At 35.7% G+C, this 24,054-nt stretch overlaps 1 protein-coding gene across 2 annotated transcripts in view; it reads right to left on the reverse strand.

Moving 5' to 3' along the window:
- Myo10A (unconventional myosin 10A) overlaps positions 1-24,054 on the reverse strand; it is a 744,055-nt gene that overhangs the window by 617,124 nt on the left and 102,877 nt on the right. For both annotated transcript variants that reach the window (XM_081732073.1, XM_081732074.1), the window contains one exon: positions 7,708-7,837. In XM_081732073.1, coding sequence (XP_081588199.1) covers positions 7,708-7,728 — 21 coding nt within the window. In that variant the 5' untranslated portion in view covers positions 7,729-7,837. The remainder of the gene's footprint in view (positions 1-7,707; positions 7,838-24,054) is intronic.

The following is a 24,054-nucleotide window of genomic DNA, read 5'->3' on the forward strand; positions in this document are numbered from 1 at the left end:
TCCTTGTTTAAATAAACATATCACATTTCACTACGCTGATGAACTTAAATGACTCTGATCGTTTCAATGGTACTTATTTCGTTATACAAATGATTATTACTTTAAGTTTTCTAGTATCGCTTTGTTAACTCACTTGGTAAGGAGTTCGTTTAACCAAAAACGCTTGTATATACAGGGTGAGCACAAAAACAGGAATTGATTTGGAAAGAGTATATATAACTCTAATACCAAAAGTCAGGGCTATAGTCGAGGGTATACGGCGGTATACCCTCTGCTTAATTTTAGTCATTAGGGTATACCTTCTGCTTCAAAGCGTATAGTACTTTCTGCTTTTGTTTCGTTTATATTTATTTATTTAATTAATTGTGCCATGAGTCCAATGATAACCCGGCGTCTCCATCGCCCAGTTCGGAACTGCAGTCAGCCACTGGTAGTCTAGATTGGGGGTTGTGCCGAGCCAATCACCCGGCATTTTAAATATGTGATCAAGCACAGTAGAGAGATAAACCTCAGATGTGGACTGCTTTCTTTGGATACCAACCTTCTTTGGATATCAACCTTGCCATAACCTGATGATAAATGGATTTGTGGTTTTAAGACCCATGGACCCGGAGCCATTAAATAGACGAATGAAGCGCGAGAGTCTTGAGAAGTGGTGATTTAAGTATTTAAAAAAAAAAAACAAAAAAAAGTGTCACCAAGAAAATAGCATGCAATGCTTTTAGACCATAAAACACTAAGGTATCCTTTATATTTCAATTGAATTAATACATGCGTTTTACTTTGTTTATTAAAAAATACCTTCTATATTTTTTATGGCAGTCATAGATGATCACAAAACAGCGTATACCCTCTGAAAATTTTAGAACTACAGCACTGCCAAAAGTACTATTCTGCTCAAACTTTCGAAGCAATTACATGAACTCAAAGCATTTTTGGTGGTGCTGATTGGAATTACATACACGCGATCGTTATGCTGGAACTATCGGCACAATAATCCAGCTCCAGCTAAATCTTGTGAAGCGTAACTTATGCTGCAATTGATACTACTTGTCCTTTCTAACAGCACCACAGCTGCGCGCCCGTGGTGCTCAATGCTGTGTTCCCACCTTTAGCGTCAGGTACTGAAACACGAAATTATTCACTGGAAATAAATCTCAGTTTTATAAAATTAAATGCCACAAAAGAGAACTAAAAATAATGTTCTCAATAAGCAGCAGGTCTATTACTCAAGTTGGCATTCGACTAAAACATTGTGCATTTGTTTATATTCAAACTGGCAACGTGCGGAGAGGGTGGAATGTTTACCATTGTAAAGCGAAAGAAATGAGTCACTATAATTGGCTGAATGTCCTGTTGCCATAGAAACAGTTCTTCTTGCCTGATTGTTATGACCACGTGCAAGAAGGAAAAAACAGAGGAAAGCAACTGTCAGAAGGGACAACTTGTATTAAATGGACTGTATGTAATGGAGTTTATAGCTGCGGTGACGCATTCCAGAAGATCATTCACCTTGGACGCCCGAAGGGAAGGGCAGGATGGGGCCCGAGCCACCCCCACCCCCGGCTCATGAAAATGTATTAAATTTCTTAAGGTTTTCTTAATACAAATAAAAATTACCAAATGTGATATAGCAATTAAGTATTTGAGCTCACCCCTAAAAAATTTTCTTGGGGCGCCCATGTCATTCAGGGTTCTGGGTAGTGTAGCAACACAGATCAGGTCTACTAATCTTCAGCTCGAAGGTAACAACAGAATTCTTCCGCGTCACGAGGTACTTTACGATATATCTACATTTAAACCATATTTATTAATTAAATATATTGTGTAATAATTTGGGCCTATTTTTAAACGTTGATAAATGTTCTCCATCTGTTCCTGTAATCAATTTACAGTTCTTTTCACTATGAGTCATACAACACTAGAGCAATATTTGAGATCTAAAACTTGGGTGAATTAGTGTTACACACGAGACTTATTACGATTCTCGTCTCAAGAATTAACGTCTTTCTCGTCTCATCTCGAACTTAAAGAACCTAATTGAATAGTTTCGTTTTCGAGACCGAATTGAGACGGAACGAAAAATTTCTCATTTCGTGAACAACATTACCTAAAATATTGAACTCATCTACATTAATCTTTCAGAAGCATCACGCTCGACCCTAGCCACAGGAGCTAAATACACGGTTCTGATTGGCTGGAGTTATCCGTTTTTCCGCCACGTAGCACATATATACCACAAATCAAACCCCACATACTGTTGGTTCTCGTAGCCGAACATGCTAGCGCAATGGGCTAGTAATGAAAATACCTTTTGGCGTGGGATCAAACCCGCCCCAAGATTTTTTTTAAAATTTCATAACACTTTTTTCATTAAAATAAAATGAAAATAATACTATTTGTCCTTGTACGGATTATATAATGCATAAAGTGTGTTTTTTCCCACCATTTACCTAAATATTTCTGATAGCGCGTAATAACAATGAAGTTATAAACCAATAGGAGAGTAAGAAGTAGAGCCATCGCGAAGCTACGGGTTGTAGGGGATAGTCGGGAGATATAGAGGGGGAAAGACTTTTCACACACAACTATATTGATAAAAAAAAAGTCATTTGCTTACATTAAGAAAAACAGCTGAGCGAGCGTCAGCGAACGAAGGGGAGTTAGAAGCCCCACAGGGTTCGTTTTGTTTCATCTTGTCCCCTACGATAATACCACGTGACATTACGTCACAGTCGGGTGGTACAACTTCGACGTAAATCTAACCTTACCCGCTTCCTTGTGATCAACTTAAAAACAGTTGGCTAGGGTAGCGCGTGAAAAAAAATGTATGCCTTCCAGACAAGGATGTTATAAAATAGAGGATCTGCCCTTACAACAAAATCTTGAAGCCATACGTCACAGTTTCGCCACCCCTACTCTGCCCACTCCGCCCAATACGATCGCAATATGTTGTGCCAACAATCATGGCGGAAACGAAAGTAGCCAATCAGACGATGGCAGAAACGAGAGTAGCCAATCAGATGTGCCGATGCTCGGTTGTTTTTCAGCTTCATCGATTTAATAGGATGAAGATACATATGGGCAGATCATTTATTTATAACATCCTTGTTCCAGAGCTATATCGATTTTGTTTCTTCTTTTCATAACCCCAATTGAGGTTTTATATTCCCAGGTGCAGATCTAGGACTCTGTTACCTATAACACTAAGTATTGTTATGGTTATTGTAGCATGGTAATTTAAATTGAAAAATGAATGAAAATAAAAATGATGATGAAAAATAGCGGATGAATCCTTCTAAAATGATTGATTTAATTTTCACATGAACTATTTGCAGAGAATTCCTTGCGCATATTACTTTCGCAGAGTAAGTTGTAAACATTAACATTCGTCATCCAAACATAATATTTAGGTACTACAGTGGACTCTTTTTAATTCGAAATCCAAGGGGACACGAAAAAACTTCGAATTATCCAAAATTCGAATTATCCAACAACATTTTTTCACATATATAACAACAAACAAACCAAAGTACTGTGCATCAAAAACATATTCATATGGTGTAGACTTTACCTTTAAAGCAGATTATTTGCGTGATCGAATACCGCAAACGACATTGACTCCACATAATTCGAACTACGTGTACAATGGAAAACATATTTACGTATAATAATACAACATACATTATTGTAATACAACATATATTAAGAAGTCGTAAACCTCATTTGCTTAAATTTGTTTTTGCACGTTCAATAAATCTTGAATTTCATGTTTTGCGTGGAATACGATATTAATAACATTTTGTTGACTTTATCAATAATTCATCTTAAATTTTCAACCAATTCTGAAACAAGATGAGATTAGCACAGGTTCTCTATCTTTACTTCTTCCCCAACTCACCTTCATCTTTATCATTACATAGATTTTCTATTTATCTTTTGTATTACTCTTCCCTATGGCTGCATCTGGATAACTGAAAACACGTTAAAACTGTATTTCTCTGTTTACATCAGTCCAACATTAAAAATTTTCAACTGTATTTACTTCGAATTATCCAAAACATAGGTTCAAAAGTTCGATTTATCCACGATTTTTTACTATTGTTTTCAATACAGTTTTCAAGGGGAATGGGCTTCTGTTCGTATTATCCAAGTTCGAATTAACGAGACTCCACTGTACATAACAAAAAAGTGAGCTACGAAAAGTATTTTCTTGGAAGAAAAACAGAGTAATGCAAGTAATGCGTACAGCATTTTTAATTTAAAAGGAAAAAGAGACAACATATAAAGAATATTAAAATAAAAACTATTAAAATTTCTTGTTAAAGTAAGATCACTTAGTTAACATTTTTGTAAAAACAAAAAAATTATTAACAAGTTATTTATACCTGTACTATAGAGAACTACTGATTTTTTTTCTTTTTCTTTCTTTTTTTTAAATATAAATTCATCTGAACAAGTTTTTTTTTTCGTAACATTAGAAAAACGTCATTTATTACTTCCAAGTCTCAGGAAAGAGTAAAAATTTACGAACATGATGATAGAAGGTACTAATTAGTGATCGCAACTTTCACTTCGGCAATTCAGTTCGTTCATTTTATTTTTCAAGCAAAGCAGAAAAGAAAGAAAAAAAAAGTTCTGCGTACTTACACAATAACTACTACGCAACGATCATAGGGTCAAGAGCGCACTTAAACTCTATGCACGCTTTCATAATGATATTTTATTATCATTTTAAAATGACAAATTGCATAAATATCTCAACACTACAAATAACTTGAATCAAAATAAGACAACTTTACTCCCCTTTCGTTAGAAGAGGATTAACATATGTTACAGATATGTAATATCAGTGTTCGTGGTTTAATTTAGCAAAAACGGAAAAAGGATTTTTTTTTTTTTAATAAAACGTGAAAATCCAGGGACATTCTTGGGCAAACTAAATCAATATGGTATAAATGTTTAAACTTTTCTTTGTCCTTTAGAAATAAACCAATGCAATAGCAATAGTGTGTGCGTGTGCAAGATTATCGTTTTATATATTTTAAGCTTCAAATTCCTCGACAGAATTCGCAACAATAAGAGATTTTTGAACTGAATAATAACACGAATTTCCTGCTTTTAGTCGACATTTAATTTCTTCGTGAATACAGTTTTCGCCTGTTAATATTGATCCTAGATATTTGAAAGTATCCATCTTATCAAAAGTATTATTTGATATTTCAACGTACCTATAATTTGCCGTATTACGATCCCGACGAACTTCCATGTATTTAGTTTTCTCTGCATTTACTTTGTCCCTGCAAGTGTTTAATAAGATCTCTGCACAGGTACACCACTAGAAGATCAAACTTGGAACCCAATTTGTGATGGATTAATTTACAATAGTATTAATCTTATAAACGTTAATACTATTTCTCTTACAGTTAGTTATTCTTGGCTTGATAACTTTGTCCCTCATAGAAATTTCGTCTAAAAGGGGAGATGGTCCCGCCTCATCCAGTTCCTCCGTCATTGATCGTGAGGCATCTGTGTGGAGCTATTTGCCTTAGAAGGTATCGAGCTTCGGTACACGAAACCACAACGAATAATGTTAATGAGAATCGATGTGCTGACCACACTCTACAGTTACTTAAAACAAGCGGGGTGAAGAGCCATAGCCTCGTCTGAGTCTGAGTTGAACTCGTGGAAATATTATAATGCACCTAATATTCACTTTTAAAAAATAGAGGTTAACTTGATGCAGAAATAAAATAGTTGGTTATATTCAATGTAATCAGACGGGGCTACCTGCCTTAAAAGTTCAGCTTTGTACTCCACCTTCTCCCTAGCCCACCTACAAGTTTTTTTTTTCTCCCTCCACACCCTTTGCGAGAAACGTATAACGCGCCTACTTCAGAAGCCTTGATCCCATTATTCGTATGATATCTAGTAATGTGTACAGTCATCCTTTAAAGAAAAATGACCACTTACCTCTTTCAAATGAAGAAAACCCGTATTCTTATTGATAGACGGGACCACAATGGCTTAATGGTAACCGGCGGGAATAACTGAATGGTCTGAAGCGTTTGGCTTCGCGTTACAAGGCGCCAAATCCCACTGAACAAATAGCCGTTTCTCACTCGAATTTTCTGTGTTCGTATCTCCGTCAGAGAGGACGAAGTCTCGGTTGGGACTAACTTTAAGAAGAAATGGTTGACACTAATATCTGGTGTGAGGGGTCCCTGGTTCTTTACCAGGATACGTAAGTTCGTTTCTTTGTATATTGATGTCTAGCGCCCCTTTTCAGCATCAATGTTATATGAGACGTGGAGTTTAAGGTAATTCGAACCACTGTAATGCGTTGAAATTTCAATACATTTCACCGGGAAGCAACTTAGAAACAGTGCGAACCGCGAGGAGGGCACGGTGGCTCAGTGGTAGAGCGATTACCCTTCGTGTGTAGGGTCCCTTATTCGATCCCCGACCAAGTAAGCTTGTGGTGGACAACATCGTGTCCATGGGTTTTCCAGGGGTACTCACGTTTCCTCCCCCATTCTCACTCCACCGATTCTTCTATAATCATTTACTTGCCTTAATCATCATCTCCCTCAGCCTAACAAGCATAAACGTGAGACGTAAAACTGAAAGATTTCATTTTATTTTCATTTTCCGTGCGAACCGTGAGATCAAAGGTATGCGCGCTAATCACTAGACCATCGGATAGGGCGTGTAAGTGAATAGTGAATAGTATCATGTCCATGGGTTATTTCTGGAGTTTCTCCCGTTTCCTTCCGCATTCTCATTCCATAAATTGTTTTATTATCATTCACTTTTACTAACCATCCACTTCCTTTAGATGTGGGGGGTTTAGTAAGATGTGAAACTGAAAGAAATGAAATCTTTAAGTTTTACGTCCCACGCTTATATCGATTAGGCTAAAGTTGTCCGTAATAATGAGATCTGAATGCAATGGTGGAGTGGCGAAAGTGGAAGAAAACGGAATAACCCCGAGAAAACTCAAGAGCACGGTGTTTGTCCACCATAAAGCCCACTTGATGCGAGCTGGGATCGAACCAAGGACCCCACACATCAGAGATGTACGCCCTACCATTGGGTCCCCATGGCTCCGTGAAACTGAAAGATTTTTTAAGTAACTGGTAGATACAATTAAACCAAACAAATATTAATGTTGTTTGGGTAATTAAGATATTGTTAACATGACAAAATACTGAAATCTCCTTCACGTATCTAGAAGAACTTGCTCTTTAAAAGACAAATGAGTTGGAAGTTTTTTTGAACAAGACCGTACTTGACTTTGAAAATTCAGCTAGAGATGCGGTGGCTCAGTGGTAGAGCATTCACCTTCAGTGCTTGGGGTCCCTGGTTTGATCCCAGCTCGCGCCGTGTGGACTTTGTGGTGAACAAACACCGTGCTCGTGGGTTTCCTCAGGGTTCTCCCCTTTCCTCCCACTTTCTTCATTCCACCATTTCATTCATTTCTCATCATCACCGTCTCCTTTAGCATAACCGACATAAACGTGGGACGTAAAACTGAAAGATTTCATTTCGTTTTTTTGAAATTCAGCTTTGTTAAACTTTCATTCGGAACCTTATAAACTTCTCACTCCCTAGCTTGATTTATGAAGACTAACTTTGTAAATATATAAGAAATATAAAAACTACTCCATATATATTCCTATATAATACTACTGTATTTGTACTTACCTTCTCCAGTTCGCTGAACATGACTGAAGCTCCTCTTGGCGTTCGGAAGGAGACCGGAAAACCGAGAGAATACTTTTAAATATCACCGTAGCATCATTTTGTATTGTTTATTTCTCCACTGTCTCCCCATCTGTAAAAGAAAAAGAAACAAAATTTTATAAATAACAATATAAAAATAAAGACACTCAAGATAAAAGAGTGTAAAATAACAATACACTATGTACTAGTGACTCTGTGCGTTGTAGAAGGAAGCGATTGTAGATTTTCGTCTTTTGCTATATCAAGGTAGATATTGATATTCCCTCATTATTAACTGAATTCAACCCGAAACAGTGTGAATCCTCTTAAAAACATATATATTGGTTGAGTGAGTTTTGGCCAAAAAGGAGTTTCTCCCTCGTGGATTTTGCTCGAAATGATTTTTTACTCGTGGTTATTCCCCGAAAGTCACGAACCCGACTCTAAAGTTGAACTCCGTGGATCTATATGAATCGAAAACAAAATGAGTCACTGAAATTAGTGATTTTTGTCCCTGTAGTGGCATTGGCGTACTGGTTCTTCTCATTAACCATACAATATATTGGTTGTACGTCGTTAATCATACAACGTACTGACTGCATTTCATCAACCATTCAGCGTACTTGCTGTATTTCATTAATCATACAACGTAATGACTGTATCTTATTAACCATACAACGTACTGGCTGTATCTCTTTAACCATACAACGTACTAGCTGTATCTCTTTAACCATACAACGTACTAGCTGTATCTCTTTAACCATACAACGTACTAGCTGTATCTCTTTAACCATACAACGTACTAGCTGTATCTCTTTAACCATACAACGTACTAGCTGTATCTCTTTAACCATACAACGTACTAGCTGTATCTCTTTAACCATACAACGTACTAGCTGTATCTCTTTAACCATACAACGTACTAGCTGTATCTCTTTAACCATACAACGTACTAGCTGTATCTCTTTAACCATACAACGTACTAGCTGTATCTCTTTAACCATACAACGTACTAGCTGTATCTCTTTAACCATACAACGTACTAGCTGTATCTCTTTAACCATACAACGTACTAGCTGTATCTCTTTAACCATACAACGTACTAGCTGTATCTCTTTAACCATACAACGTACTAGCTGTACCTCTTTAACCATACAACGTACTAGCTGTATCTCTTTAACCATTCAGCGTACTTGCTGTATTTCATCAATCATACAACGTAATGACTGTATCTCATTAACCATACAACGTACTGGCTGTATCTCATTAACCATACAACATACTGGCTGTATCTCTTTAACCATACAACGTACTGGCCGTATCTTATTAACCATACAACGTACTGGCTATATATCTTTAACCATACAACGTACCGGCTGTATTTCATTAACCACACAACGTACTGTCTACTAGCTAATGTCATAATAAAGAACTTGATAAGGCTTTATTTCAATATAAGTTCTACATCAGTAAGTAGATGAGCTGTCCTCCAGCATAATATTTTAAGGTTTACAAACAAATTTAGTTTTTTTTATTTCTTGATTTTCTCGAAGCTTTTTACACCTATCCATTTCATTTTATTCAGATTAATAAGACCAATCGATTCGCATGGGTCTCAAGTTTGGACTTTTTTTTTAAACTGCTAATAATATTTTAGAAATTAGAATAGATGACTTATAATCGGAAAGAGATTTATTTATCGTTCCGGCTGAATTTATTTGATATTAGCCTGTATGATAGAATTTATAAAACTATAAAGAAAGAATGTATTTTAATCATTAATTGTTAATCTTTTTTAATCGTTAGTTGTTAAATATATGATCTTAATTGTTGGCAGAAAGTGTTACAGTAGAATACACATACTATGTAGCGTAAGGTTTGTAGTCTTTGGTTATTATATTGATTAAGATAAACAAGATGTGTTGAAAGGTTATGAATATATGTCGTAAGGACAAATATTAGGAACATTATAAATACAGGGTGGCCCAAAAGTAGGTATACATCTCTGCATTGATCAAGTATAACATTCTAGCTTATATGTTTAATTGCTTTGGCTCTTCCGAGCTTAAAAATAAATTAAGAACAAATAATAAAGAAAGTAAGTCTACCTGATGGATAACAATAAGAAATTATATAAAATGCAATGAGCTGATCAGAATGATAGTGTATACCTACTTTTGGGCCACTCTGTATATGAATTGGGAAAGAGTCAAAGAGATTATTGTCTGAAGATTCAAGAGGAATAAAGAATTCAGGTTATATAATAGTGTATACATGTGTTTGATTTATGGTGCAAATAACATGCCGGATAGATTATGATAAATATATATAAGGTACTAACACTAGCCAAATTCTTTAAACATTATAAAGCACCGGCAATATTTATCTCATTATTTGTGGATGTTGGTACGGATACAGTATTTTATGTCCGCGCAGACCACTAGCTAAATATCCTTTGTGGCTGCAATACCAGTGATTCGCACAATAGTTTACGTTGGTGGTTCCCAAACGGTGTGTCGCAACATGCAGTCCCATAAGGTTTATCACGAAACTTTAGAATTTAAAAATCATGAAGCATTTTATAAATTAATTAAAAATCAATTTTGAGTCGGTCTGTACCCCCACCGGCAACACAATACTCAGTATTGCGTACAGAGCAAAAAATGAGGTGTTGAAACAACAAAAAATGACTACCACTTTAGCGTGTTACTTGTGTGTCAATTCAACACCAAGCACATCGCCTTCAGAGCATATCAGAAATACCTCGTTACTGGTTATGAGTATTTGCATTGTTTTATATTGTTTGGTATGAGTAAAGTTTTGCGAAATATATTTAGCATTTATGGCAAGTAACTAATAACATTCTATGTTTTCTGTAATCGGTCACAATAATATTGTTGTAAACCTGTGAATCATCTGACAACAGTTACACAGATAGGAGTGCTTGCATCTATTTTCTTTATCTGTTATTCTTGTGTTTTAGCACTATGAACATAAGATGGCGGAACTGTTACTCATGTAACTGTTCTCAAACGATTCACAGGTTTACAACGATATTACTGTGACCGATTACAGAAAACATAGAATAATATTCGTTACTTGGCATATATTTTGCAAAGCGTTGCTCATATTAAACGATAAATACCAATGCAAATTCTCTCAGGTAGTAACGTGTTATGGCTTATATGGTCGGAAGGCGATGTGCTCGGTGCTGAATTAAGACACAAGTAACACGCTAAAGTGATAGTCGTTACGCGTATATAATCTAAAATATAAAATTAAAAGTGACTAAGTTCGTAGCTTGATAACTCTTGAACCATTGACCGATCTCGATCAAATTTTGAACATAGATGAGGTTCGGGCCTGGGATGGTTTTTATCATTTCACTTTGACGGTAAAATTTAGGGAAGGGGAATTTTAAAATGATAGAAAATGACCGATATTAGTGTCGAATCCACAGTTTTCGGGGTCGCTGAGATGAACAGTGACACTTCCGATCCAGTTTAAATCCAAATTGAGCCCCACAACTTGGGGCAGGGGCAGATATATTTATAAAAATGATCGAAAATGACCGATATTAGTGTCGATTACATAATTTTCGGTGTCGCTGAGACTAACAATGACACTTCTGATCCCGCTAAAATCCATATTCCGCCTCCATTGTCTTTCATGTCCAAAATGAAACATCTCCCCGTGTGAAGAACGGGCGATTTGCTAGTAATTAATAAAAAAAAAAAAAATCAAATGAGTGTGTCGTGATACCCCGTGGGCTTCAGTTGACAACCACTGGTTATCATGTCTCCACCCATTGTGAAATCCCACTACCAACTATATATACAGTTCAGTAGCAAAGTTTTTTTTTTTTAATCTTTCCACTAATTGTGCGTGTAGTGTAGTTGTTTGCAAATCATTCTTTGAAGAGAATACAAGAGAAAACGCTTGTATTGTATTTATCTTTCGGCCTACTGCCCTTCAGAGATAACACTTTAAAAAAAATAAATAAAACAATGTGGCATTTGCATAAATGTACACACCAACTACCAAGTCCAAAAAAAAAATTGAAAAGAAATCAAGAATGAACAGGAAACAGGTGTTCAAAAAAAAAAAAAAATACAAGAATAGGAAATGTGGGCAGGCAGGCTTCAAAAAAGGAAGATGGGAGAGATTCATAGAACATAAGATTGTTCTCAATTTTTCTCCCTTCCATCTCAAAAGTTTGAAAAAAAGAAAAGGAACAATGGGTGGCAGAAAGTAGAACAATTAAGAGGTATTCGTATTGTAGTACTTTTTCCGGAACAACGGAACAATATGGTACAGAATTTTTTTCTTTTCTTTTTTTTTTTTTAATCCACAGGAACTGTCTCCTATAATTTCGGACGTAAGTAATGTCACAATATATTATTAAAAAGAAGAAAAAACTAGAACATAGAATTATTTACCTTCCATGTCATTTAATACAAAAAGTAATTTGTATTTCAAGGAGATAAAAACAAACAAACACACACACACACAAAGCCTGACAAAACCCAAGACGTAGTTTACATCCAACAAGAAGAAATTACAGGGAGTTGACATGATGTGATGTTGTTGGCATTCGAGTGTCATTGCCCGAAGGACACACAGAATACAACCAAAGGCTAAAGTGGTCAGGACAATCTTTAATATTTCCCTATTCTCATTACATTTCTAGCGGAATCCTAGAAGCAGTGCATAGCACTGAAATAGTACAGAATATTTCAATAAGACGAATATTTCAATAGTATGGAATATTTCAATATTACGGAATATTTCAATAGTATGGAATATTTCAATAGGACGAATATTTCAATAGTATGCAATATTTCAATATTACGGAATATTTCAATATTACGGAATATTTCAATAGTATGGAATATTTCAATAGGACGAATATTTCAATAGTATGGAATATTTCAATATTACGGAATATTTCAATAGTATGGAATATTTCAATAGGACGAATATTTCAATAGTATGCAATATTTCAATATTACGGAATATTTCAATATTACGGAATATTTCAATATTACGGAATATTTCAATAGTATGGAATATTTCAATAGGACGAATATTTCAATAGTATGGAATATTTCAATATTACGGAATATTTCAATATTACGGAATATTTCAATAGGACGAATATTTCAATAGTATGCAATATTTCAATAGTACGGAATATTTCAATAGCACTGAAATAGTACAGAATACTGTTGGTTTGAATAACAATGCATTAACATACAAAACTTTTAATTAAAGGATATCTCTGAAAAATAATAATTAAGATGCGCTGACAGTATCTCCCCCCCCCCCTTTTCCTGGAGATACAATCTTGTCCGTTTTACCACATTGTCAGGTACATAACATATCTACATCAGCATTGTTTGCTAGCAAATGCTCCCACGATAATCTTCCTTCTGCACCTTTCCCATGCAATACATGTGGACTCGAAATCTTGCACAAAATTCGAAGGCGTCGTATGGGTATCTCAAGGAACCACCCCAACCAAATTTATTCAATTCTAGGTTAAACAACTAAAAACGCTAAATTCATTCTTAATTATTTTACATGAAAAATCCAAATATCAAATACAAATTTCTTAAACTATAATGGATTCTCCAAGATATGGCCATCTTATTACAATAATTGCAACTCCAACCCTTTATCTTCTCATCTCCATTTCTAGGATAGATATAAAAATAAATAAATAAATAAACAATAATGAAAGACGTATTCAATTATTTTACATGAACGGTCAAAACAGCAAATTTCATGTACCTAACCTCAAGGGATACCGAGATATGAACCTCTTTATTAACAATTTCAATCGTCACCCCTCTTTTTTGGCATGTCTTTTCTTCCCTCCTAGGACAAATATCAAAACACGCTTAAACACATGTTAAATTATTTAAAATTAAAAACAGAAATCCAGATACCAAATTTCATGTCTTTAAAGTCAAAAGATTCCGAGATACGATAATCTTAATAATATGGATATATTATTATTATAACAATTGTGTACCACCCTTTTTTCGGTTCACTTCATTTTTTTTCCCTCCTAGGTCAATATTTAAAGAAAAATGCTGAACATGTGCTTACTCATTTTAAATGAGACGTTCATATACCAAATTTAACTTCTCCAACTTTCAGAGATTTCGATATATGGACATTTTAATATAATAATTTCAACCTTTATTCTCCCTCCCCTCCCTTATTCCTTATTGAATTTCCAAAAATCCTTCCTTAATGCTTCGTTACGTCACAAATTCTGTGCACTGTTCAAATTCCAAGTTTCTAGCTTAAGCAGTTTGCCCTGGGCGCTGATCATTCATTCAGGACTTATTTTTATAAAGAGTGACTTCGGATGTAATATTTGTTCAGATGTCTTGGACGTACGAACTTGCTTCTGTAGATTTTCTGTCCTTCAGATATAATTTTGGAAGAAATCTCTCGATGACAGGTCTGGTGACATTGGAGGCCACAAATCTTTAAATCAGTGATCGCCAAACCGACATCGCCAGTGATTGCTGCTAGTAACTCGCGGGGACATTTTTGGTAGATCGCGTTAACACTCCGTTTGGATAACCTTGATTCATCTACTAATTCCTCCACAAACATATGTAAATTAAAAAAAAAAAAATAGTTGATACTTCTTTTGATTGGTAGCTCACAGTAGGATTTAAAGACGGCACGGTAGCTCAAAAGCTTCGTAAGTTTGGCGATCACTGCTTTAGATAATGGCGGATGGCACAAATGACGGCGGATTGTACTTCCCTTGATCTCTGGCTACTGAATCAGATGTTTCCTGCTTTTGTACTAATATTTAAAAAAAAATCTCGCTCAAAACCATCAAGACTACCATACTCACACATGTAATTCTTTGCGCGGAAGTAGCAGCATTACTAAGGCAAATAATTGTTTACAATAAACGCACGCTATTGAATTGTTTACTCCATTTTATTGGTCACGTGACAGCAAAGAACAATGGTCGACCTAAGCGAGGACTCAAGATCGAAAAGTACCAAAATCAAAACTCCTGATTTCGTTTACACTAGAGGCGGATCCAGGCGGAATTAATATCTGTTTCTTTTTTCTTTTTTTTTTAAATCTAGATCTAACCGTTAACGAGTTGTTTAATTATTTTTCTTTTTAGGGTCACTAATTGAAGATGGTCCTCAACAAAAGTTTGACGCAGATGATTTCAACCATCGCCACCCTGCAAGGAATCCTATATCACCTAACACATTCCCTATCCTTCTATCCAATAAGCTGTTGAAGACAGGCCCCACACGGGTGGGTGTAAAAGATCTACGGACGAAGCAACAATAATAGCAGTGTTACCATCTTTCACAAAAGCTCTTAAAGTAGTGCATGCCGCGTGTCCATAGAAAGTGCCGTGAGTCGTACTACCTACCATAAGGAGAATCTTTTAAAAACAAACAAGCATCCGTACAAAATGCAATTATTGCAGCATCTGACTGAAGACGACTCTTTTTGTGAACGGATGTCAACACTGCTATTGTTGTTGCTTTGTTTGCAGCCGTTTTAGGTCTACAGGTCCGGAGCCTGCCTCCAATAACTGTATTTCTGAGCTTGGATAGAAAGGTAGCAACTGTCATAATGATATAGAATTCCTTTCGTGGTGGTAATTGTTGAAGTCATCTGCAATGACTCTCACACTTCGTTCACCCCGCATCAGAATAATTTCTATGCGTAGAGCTTTCGTGAGGACTATATTCAATTTACTGAGCCTAAGACGTAAAAGTAACGGGATAATCATAAAAACTTGCTAGCTGATGTGTTACACACACACACACCTCTTCCCATCTTAAATTTTGAAGTTGAATCTTAAGATGTCGGATTTCAAGATGGTCGCTGGAAACGCGGTATGGCCTGTGGCACTTTCCCTTCATCTATAACATGTGTAGGGATACTTCATTCCTGTCTATGGCGTATATTACTTTGTTCGCCTACCATACGACTTTTGGCCTATCCTGCATATCCTCCCCAAGAATGGTAAACTCAGTTTCTGCCCCGAAGAGATGGACAGTGACACTTTGGTGGAATGAGATGAACAGTGACCCTTCCGATGCCGTATAAACCCAAATTCAGCCTCACAACTTACGGGAGTATGAGGGGATATAATTATATTTCGAAAATAACCGATATCAGAGAGCGCTTCGGTAATAGTAAAAAGTGACTGACTAACGAGGCATATTAGGCCTACTAATTGTTATTTTAACCCAACGAAGCTGGTAATTGAAGCTAGTTTATTATCTCTAAGCCCTTGTCAATTTCCTTCAAGAATTCATTCTTATATGTCACTGTTAATCGTTTTCATTGTAAAAGGCATTCGCAGTTGTATGTGAACGACAAGATCTGTGATACTTTTCCTTCATTTACATATACTGTATACAGGGTGTTTCTAAACAACACCTTCAACGTTTGGGAGGTGATTCCTGACACCAAGATAAGATAAAAAAAGTATAGACCAACCTGGGTGCCCAAATGCTTCCTTTCGGAGTTATAGGTTGCCGAAAACATGAAAAAAAAAATAAAAAATAAGTTCAAAGGTCCATACCTCCAAAACTATGAGACCTACCGTAGTCGGATCAAGACTTCACTTAGGAACTAGTATGTGCCCTATCCAAATATCCATGTTTCAAATTAATTCTGCGGTACTTCTACAACAATTTTTATAGAGGTAGGCTAGTTGGTGAGTACCTTAGGATTCTGAAACATGGATTTTTGGATAGGGCACATATGAGTTCCTGAGTGAAATTTTGACCCGATTACGGTAGGTCCCACAATTTTGGAGCTATGGACCTTCAAAATTAAGTTTTTCATGATTTCGGCAGCCTATAACTCCGAAAGAAAGCATTTGTGCACCCAGGTTGGTCTATACTTTTTTGTCTTAGCTTGGTGTCAGGAATCACTTCTCAAATGTTGTCGTGTTGTTTTGAAACACCCTACATATATATATATATATATATATATTTATATATACAGTGAAACCTCTACTAACGGACACCTCTATAAAGCGGACACCTCCCATAACGGACAAATTTTGTAATCCCCAAACACTGTTATAGGAAAAAGCATATTGGCAAACCTCTCTAAAGCGGACATTCTCTAGTACGGACACGGACAGTCTTGACTGTCTTTTATAGGTATTATTTACCTCCATATTATGGACACTTTCTCTGCAAACAAGTTGAAAATTATAGTAAAAATACATTTTTGTAATCCATACGTGTATCAGCAATGAAGGACATGAGAGTGTGACAATATTTTGCCTCCTCAACTGTCTGCTCAGCAACCCAGAGGAGACACAAAAGTGGTTGAAAGTTGCCACCGTTTGGGATGACAAGTCATTCTACTGTCCCGCTGGAATCTCTAACCAAGTAGGAGATAAGTTTGGTATTTTTTGACCGCGGTAGGCATATTGTCTCAAAAAAAAAAAAATCATTACTGGACTGCAATTGACTCACAAATTAAAGCAACATACCGAAAACATAGTAAGTAGCAATAAGTGTAAAGTACAGAGAACTATAACATCTTGTTTCCATGTTCTGATGTTCTGCCTTGAACATAGAGTATTGGATGGCGCAAAATAATGCAGGTACAGTAACGTTTGGTAATATTCATAAATACATGATTCATGCAAAAATATTTTTTCCTAATTGCATAGTACTTTGTACTAATTTACGTAAAAATATATTGAAACCTCTCTAAGGCGGACACCTCTCTATAGCGGACAATTTTTGATTCCCCACGGCTGTCCGCTTTAGAGAGGTTTCACTGTATATATATATATATATATATATATATATATATATATATATATATATATATATATATATATATATATATATATATATATATATATATATATATATATATATATAAATCCGCTTCGTATTCCGTAAGTTCTTAGGTGACCGTTGAAAATTACGAAAAAAATAATAAATCTAACATAGCTGGCAACAAATGAGTCACCAACTTATACAAAAAAGGAAGCTACCATGAAAATAAAGGCACTCATAGCACAAAGTTGTTAATACGTTTTAACTACCAACCAGGGAAAGGTAAAAATACTTAAACTATTTCACACTGTGCCAACTTATTAGCGCCTTCGTGCTTCTGTCAAAGGACAAATGAACGTCAACTTTTGGCCTTGAAGATTTTATTTTTTTATTTCTATTTTTATTTTTCAAAGGAAAACCACAGTCCATTTACTTTTAGCAAAACTGTAACGAAGAAATATGTTGTTGCGTTGCAGTCTACACAAAGTTGAAACCAATTTAGAAGCTTTTAAAGAAAAAAAGTGTTTTGTAATGTCACGTGTACAGATACAAGTACATACCTTCATTCTACCACGCACAAGTTTTAAGCCAACACACCTATCAATGACCTCAAACTAAAACTGAAATTTCGGAATTAAAAAAAAAAAAAACTTTCACTTGTTTTATTTATTTTGAAAAAAAAGACAATAAGAAATGGGTGATAAAAACAAATCACTGTCAAAATTAAAAGGACATTAAAAAGATGTTGCGTTTCAAACAAGAACAAATGAATGACAAAGACATGTGTTTTATAAAGTTCTTGTTTATATAACTACAAAACAACAAGAAAGAACTGTTATATACGCCGTATGTATTGCACACAATGCGAAAAGTTATATCTATAATATCACTAATTCTGTTGAACGCACCAAAATCTTGTAATGTCGTAAAAAAAAAAAGTTACAAAAATTAAAAGAAAAAGAAACTCGTTGTCCCAATACACATAAGAAAAAAACAAACGCAATGCTCTTTCGAAAAATAAAATGACGAAAGTAATACGGCATTATTATTGTTTATATAGATGTAATCTCAGTCGTAAACACAAGTGAAGCAAGCAATAAATATATACATTTTCTCTGTTACACATTACAGCAAGACTGGCTTATATATATATATATATATATATATATATATATATATATATATATATATATATATATATATATATATATATATATATATATATATATATATATATATATATTGACTCAATGACTCAACTTCGGTACAGCATGTTTACATCTACCGCATAAAGCCTATTTGCTGTTTGTATGTTTCTTTTTTTATTTACAGAATCATCCCAATAAGGGCGGAACACCTACGCAATATATACACACTACACTTTTTTATCATATTGGAATGTGAAACAAAAAATATGACTGCTGTTATAAAGATTTCATTTTTTTATAGCTTTTAAAAACAAAATAAAATAAAACCTTACCATTCATCCGTTTACTAAGGTATATCTCTTGTCATCTCTTAAAAAGGCATTCTACGTGTGGTGAGATGCTCCGATGGGAGCTTTTTTTTAAGATAACGAACTATGTACTAAATAAATAAAATATCCCTGAACATTATTTGAAATGAAAAAAATCTTACCTACTTTCATTTCATGAGATTAAATTTATGTATTATTTTATTTCGTATATTTCACACATCAGATAATCATTAAATAACATTAGAAATGCTCCTTATAAAAATGTTTTCGCAGATGCAAACATTATTATTATTATTATTATTATTATTATTATTATTATTATTATTATTATTATTATTATTATTATTATTATTAGCTGAACCTGCGCTCTCTAAACAGCGCATCATTCACATATGAGCATGAATCTACTTGTCAATCCTCACAATATCTGTACACAGTGGCGTATTTACGAGGGGGCTTCCGGGCTTAAGCCCCCCGAAATCTTTCTTACTATAGTAAAGTATATCAAAAATACCTTGCATAATTTTCATATTTTCAGGCAAAGCCCCAACTCCCCCGAAAGTTAGCAAAGCCCCCCCTTCCGAAACAAAATCGTAAATGCGCCACTGTCTGTACATGTCCCTTTTCAGACACAAATGAAGGACGTCTTGATAAAAAATCGGCAAAGGAGATCCTAAAGGGGAGATCTTTTCGATTATCTTTTCAATATCTCGCACAGTTTGCAAGATTTGAGCCTACTTCCGGTTGGAGTTTCTAATTCATGTATGATCAGTGTTTTTCTTTCTTCTTGCATGCAATATGTAATAAGCAAATACATTACGCACACAATTAATATGATGTTAGTGATATATGGTGTTCATTGGTCAAAACATTCCTAACAATAAAGATTCATCTTAGACTGGAGAAATGATTATCCTTCGTTTATCATAATCATTTGGCCATGAAACAAACGCCGGAGAGATATACTAACCCCGTTTATAGAAGTGCTGTGTTGAATGTATAACTCGCAGGATATGGTGCTTTACTTTTTAAAAAATTTCAACACTTCCAGTATACTCTCTAAAACATGTAATAAAGAAATAACAGTCATTTGTAAATATTCAATTAGAACTGAACAATCTTCACAAAATTTGGAATCGACCAGCGGAAACGGCACGTTTCTAGCACTTGTGGCTTTTGGGATCTCATTGTCGAACGGATTGGACACAAACATATAAACCTAGCATTTTAATACGTAGATCGTTTTCGCAAATACGGCTTAGCTCCAGATAGGGAAAGAAAGAGCGTGGAAAGGGATTGCCCAAGTGGCTAATTCGTATAGTACCATCCCGATGTTCACAATTTTTTAGTACGGAGACAAAGCAATACTTTCGGAGACGATACGCAAATCTTATTTGAACATCGTTACATCCACTAGTCCTTATTTTATTGCCCGTCTTAAAATTTTCATTCTTAATTTAGCGTCCCTTTCAGCAGCGAGGCTATGAGACGTGGACCTATAGCTTAACGTGGGATTTGAACCACGTGAACTCCCGTTGAGAATCGAATCCGAATTTACCACGCCAAAAGGGCGTACGCTAACCGCATAGCCACAGAAGAATTCTCTCTTAAAATAAACTACATTCATAAGAGAAGAGTACGTTTTTAAAAACACTTACGTCGATTAATTCCTTGACAATTGCATACAGAAAATTTCATCAAGGGACGGGGTTTCGATCACACAAGTTCATCGCTTCAGGACACACCTGATTTTTGTTTCTAATACACAGTGCAGTACCGCGGAAAATTAGCGCCCGCGACGAAAGTATACGACGGTGCCCTCATACATATATTCCAAGTAATTTTTCCTTTTTTTCTCCTGAATTTTGCGCCCCCTTACTAGCTTCCTCACGGCACGGTACTGCTAATACATATCTTAATATGGGGAATGCATATTTTTCCATAACATCTTGTTGAAGCGGAAGGGCGAACTTAAAATCCGGAAAGAACTTTCCTGTACTCCACTGCTCTTTGATATATCTTAGTTCTACGTCCCACGTTTATGTTCCGAGGCTAGGAGACGGTCATAATGATTATGAATGAAAGGGTGGGATAAAGAAAATGGAAGGAAAACGAGAGAAGTACGTAAAAAGTCACAGACACGATGTTGTCAGCTAGGGATGGACACAAAGTTCCGGTCCCGGCGGAACCGGTTCCACGAGAAACCGGTTTTTGTATTCCGGTTTTCAGAACCGGTTCCGGTCCTGGATCTAAAAACCCGGTTCTGGAAACGGATCTTGGGTACCGGTTCCAGACCTGGATCCGAAAATCCGGTTCCGGAACCGGATCCGTTCAGAACCGAAAACCGGTTCCATCAGGAACCGGTTCTGGCCATTCCTATTGTCAACCACAATATCGCATGGCCTCGGGTCAAATGAGGAATCCCTTGGACCAGAGATGAGAGCTCTACCCCATTGATATGATTTCAGTTTAATATCATTCACGTACTTGATTTGACTTTACTGGAATCAAGCAATTTGTATAAAATTTGAGCAACCGTGAGCTTCGTATTTCTTTTCCGTTGAAGAATGAAATACATGTAACTGAAATTTCAAGGCTTATTTTTTCTCAAGTGCTTATGCTTAATGAATTGTGACCCATGCGTCCATGACATTTCATGCGAATGAATATTTAGTTTTATATGCATATATTACACTGAAAATAAAGATGAAAAGACGTGAAAGGTTAAGAAGAGTTTGATATAAATTTATAACATTCCTCTTCAATATCCAATATAGTAACAGACGACGTTGTACAATGAAGAAGTGCAGCCCAATGTTATATAAAAAATGTAATTATCTATTTAAAAAAAAACATGTTGATATTTATCTTTATAAAAAAACGTTTTTCTGTTACTTTTTTTTCTTATCGAACAGCAAGTTACATAAATACTAAAGCAAACAGTAGGTGCGGTGCCAGCATTTTCCTTCCTAAGTTCATCATGAAACAGTTTTATAGGTTATGAAAGATTCAATAAAAATATTCTTTAAACTTTGTCGTTCCCATTTCTTAATAAGTAAATTCATTTTGATCATGTTTCAGTTCTTATTGATACACTTATATATATATATATATATATATATATATATATATATATATATATATATATATATATATATATATATATATATATATATATATATATATATTTGGTCTAGGAATTAATTCCTGCGGGTGGACAAGAGATGGCGCAACGAACGGAGCGTCCCACAGTTCCGTGTATCCACACATGTGTTGCAAACCCCTGTCATCGCGTATCGTTCGTAGTATAGGGCAGTGGATTAAAGCGTCAACAACACCAGTTTGTAGTTAAGTGAACATGGCGCAATTTGTGCCTGATAAAGTGTTTTTGCGGGGTGTCCTGCTGCATTACTTTAACATGCAGAAAAGTGCGACTGAAAGTCATCGTATTTTGGTGGAAGTGTATGGTGACCATGCTCTAGCTGAGCGAACGTGTCAGAAGTGGTTTGCACGGTTTAGAAGTGGTGATTTCGGCTTGGCAGACCAAGAGCGAGCTGGACAGCCAAAAAAATTTCAAGACGAAGAATTGACAGCATTGCTCGAGCAGGATTCGTGTCAAACGCAGGAACAACTTGCAGCAGCATTAGGCGTTGATCAAACAACAGTCTCCAAACGCTTGAAAGCCATGGGAATGATTCAAAAGATGTCACATTGGGTTCCACATGAATTGAAAGACAGAGACGTTGAAAGACGAAAAACCATTTGCGAATTGCTGCTTCAACGACAGAGCAGAAAGGGGTTTCTGCATCGAATTATTACGGGTGATGAGAAGTGGATCCATTACGAGAACCCTAAACGAAAAAAGGCCTGGGTGAAACCAGGTGAACCAGGTCCATCACAACCAAAACGAGATATTCACTGTGCAAAGGTTATGCTGTGCATATGGTGGGATATGAAAGGTGTGGTGTACTATGAGCTGCTGCAACCGGGTGAAACTATGAATGGAGAACGTTATCGACGACAATTAATGCGTTTGAAGCAAGCTCTGGCCAGAACACGACCAGAATGGGAGAACAGACATGATAAACTTATTGTTCAACATGATAACGCTCGCCCACATGTCGCAAAACCTATTTAGAAAATGTCGGATGGGAAGTTTTACCCCACCCGCCGTATTCACCAGACGTTGCTCCTTCGGACTACTACTTCTTCGATTGTATGAACAACGATTTGATTGGACAGCAGTTTACTTCTTCAGAAGATATCGAAACATGGGTCTCTGACTGGATCGCTTCCAAGGATGAGGACTTCTTTCACCACGGAATCCGTACATTGCCTGACAGATGGGCGAAAGTGGTGGCTAGCGATGGACAATATTTTTCTTAAGGTATTTATGTATTTTGTGTTTGTACTACAGCTTCAATGTGTGCGTACCAACCGCACGAATTAATTCCTAGACCAAATAAAATATGAACAACAGAAAATTGTCAGAGTCTTTTAGAAAAAACTTCACCTCAAGAAAACACACACACGACTAAACCAGCCCTAATGAAATCTTTCATCAGAAAACACTTATGACATGTGCTATGAATAGAATATTTACTCACGAAATATGAACAAAATCACCGGTCATTTCAGAAAATGATAATTAAAACCAAAAAAAAAAAAAAAATCACCATAAGAGTAAAATTTCCTTCTGAATTTAGTTTTCCATGAGAAATGGCTTACATCATTTTCTACAGTTATTAATGAAATATTTGCTTATAACTTTAACGCTCCAGTAAACTACCCTAATTTTGCGGGGTAAAAAGAACATTTTCAAAGAACTGGGAAATCTTTAAAAAAAAAAAAAAAATCTTTAGTTCAAAAGTAGAAGAGGTATTCCCTTTAGGCAAGTGTATCTACACACATTGGAATAAATGAACGGAAGGACATAATTCAAAAACGACTCATGAAAACTGTTAATCCGTTGTTTGAAATATCTAATTTGATGATATTGTTTTTTCACGATGAACATACTTTCTCCTCTTC

The sequence above is a fragment of the Thermobia domestica genome, chromosome 11, assembly GCF_964235325.1.
Source record: "Thermobia domestica chromosome 11, izTheDome1.hap1.1, whole genome shotgun sequence".
NCBI classification, from domain to species: Eukaryota; Metazoa; Arthropoda; class Insecta; order Zygentoma; family Lepismatidae; genus Thermobia; species Thermobia domestica.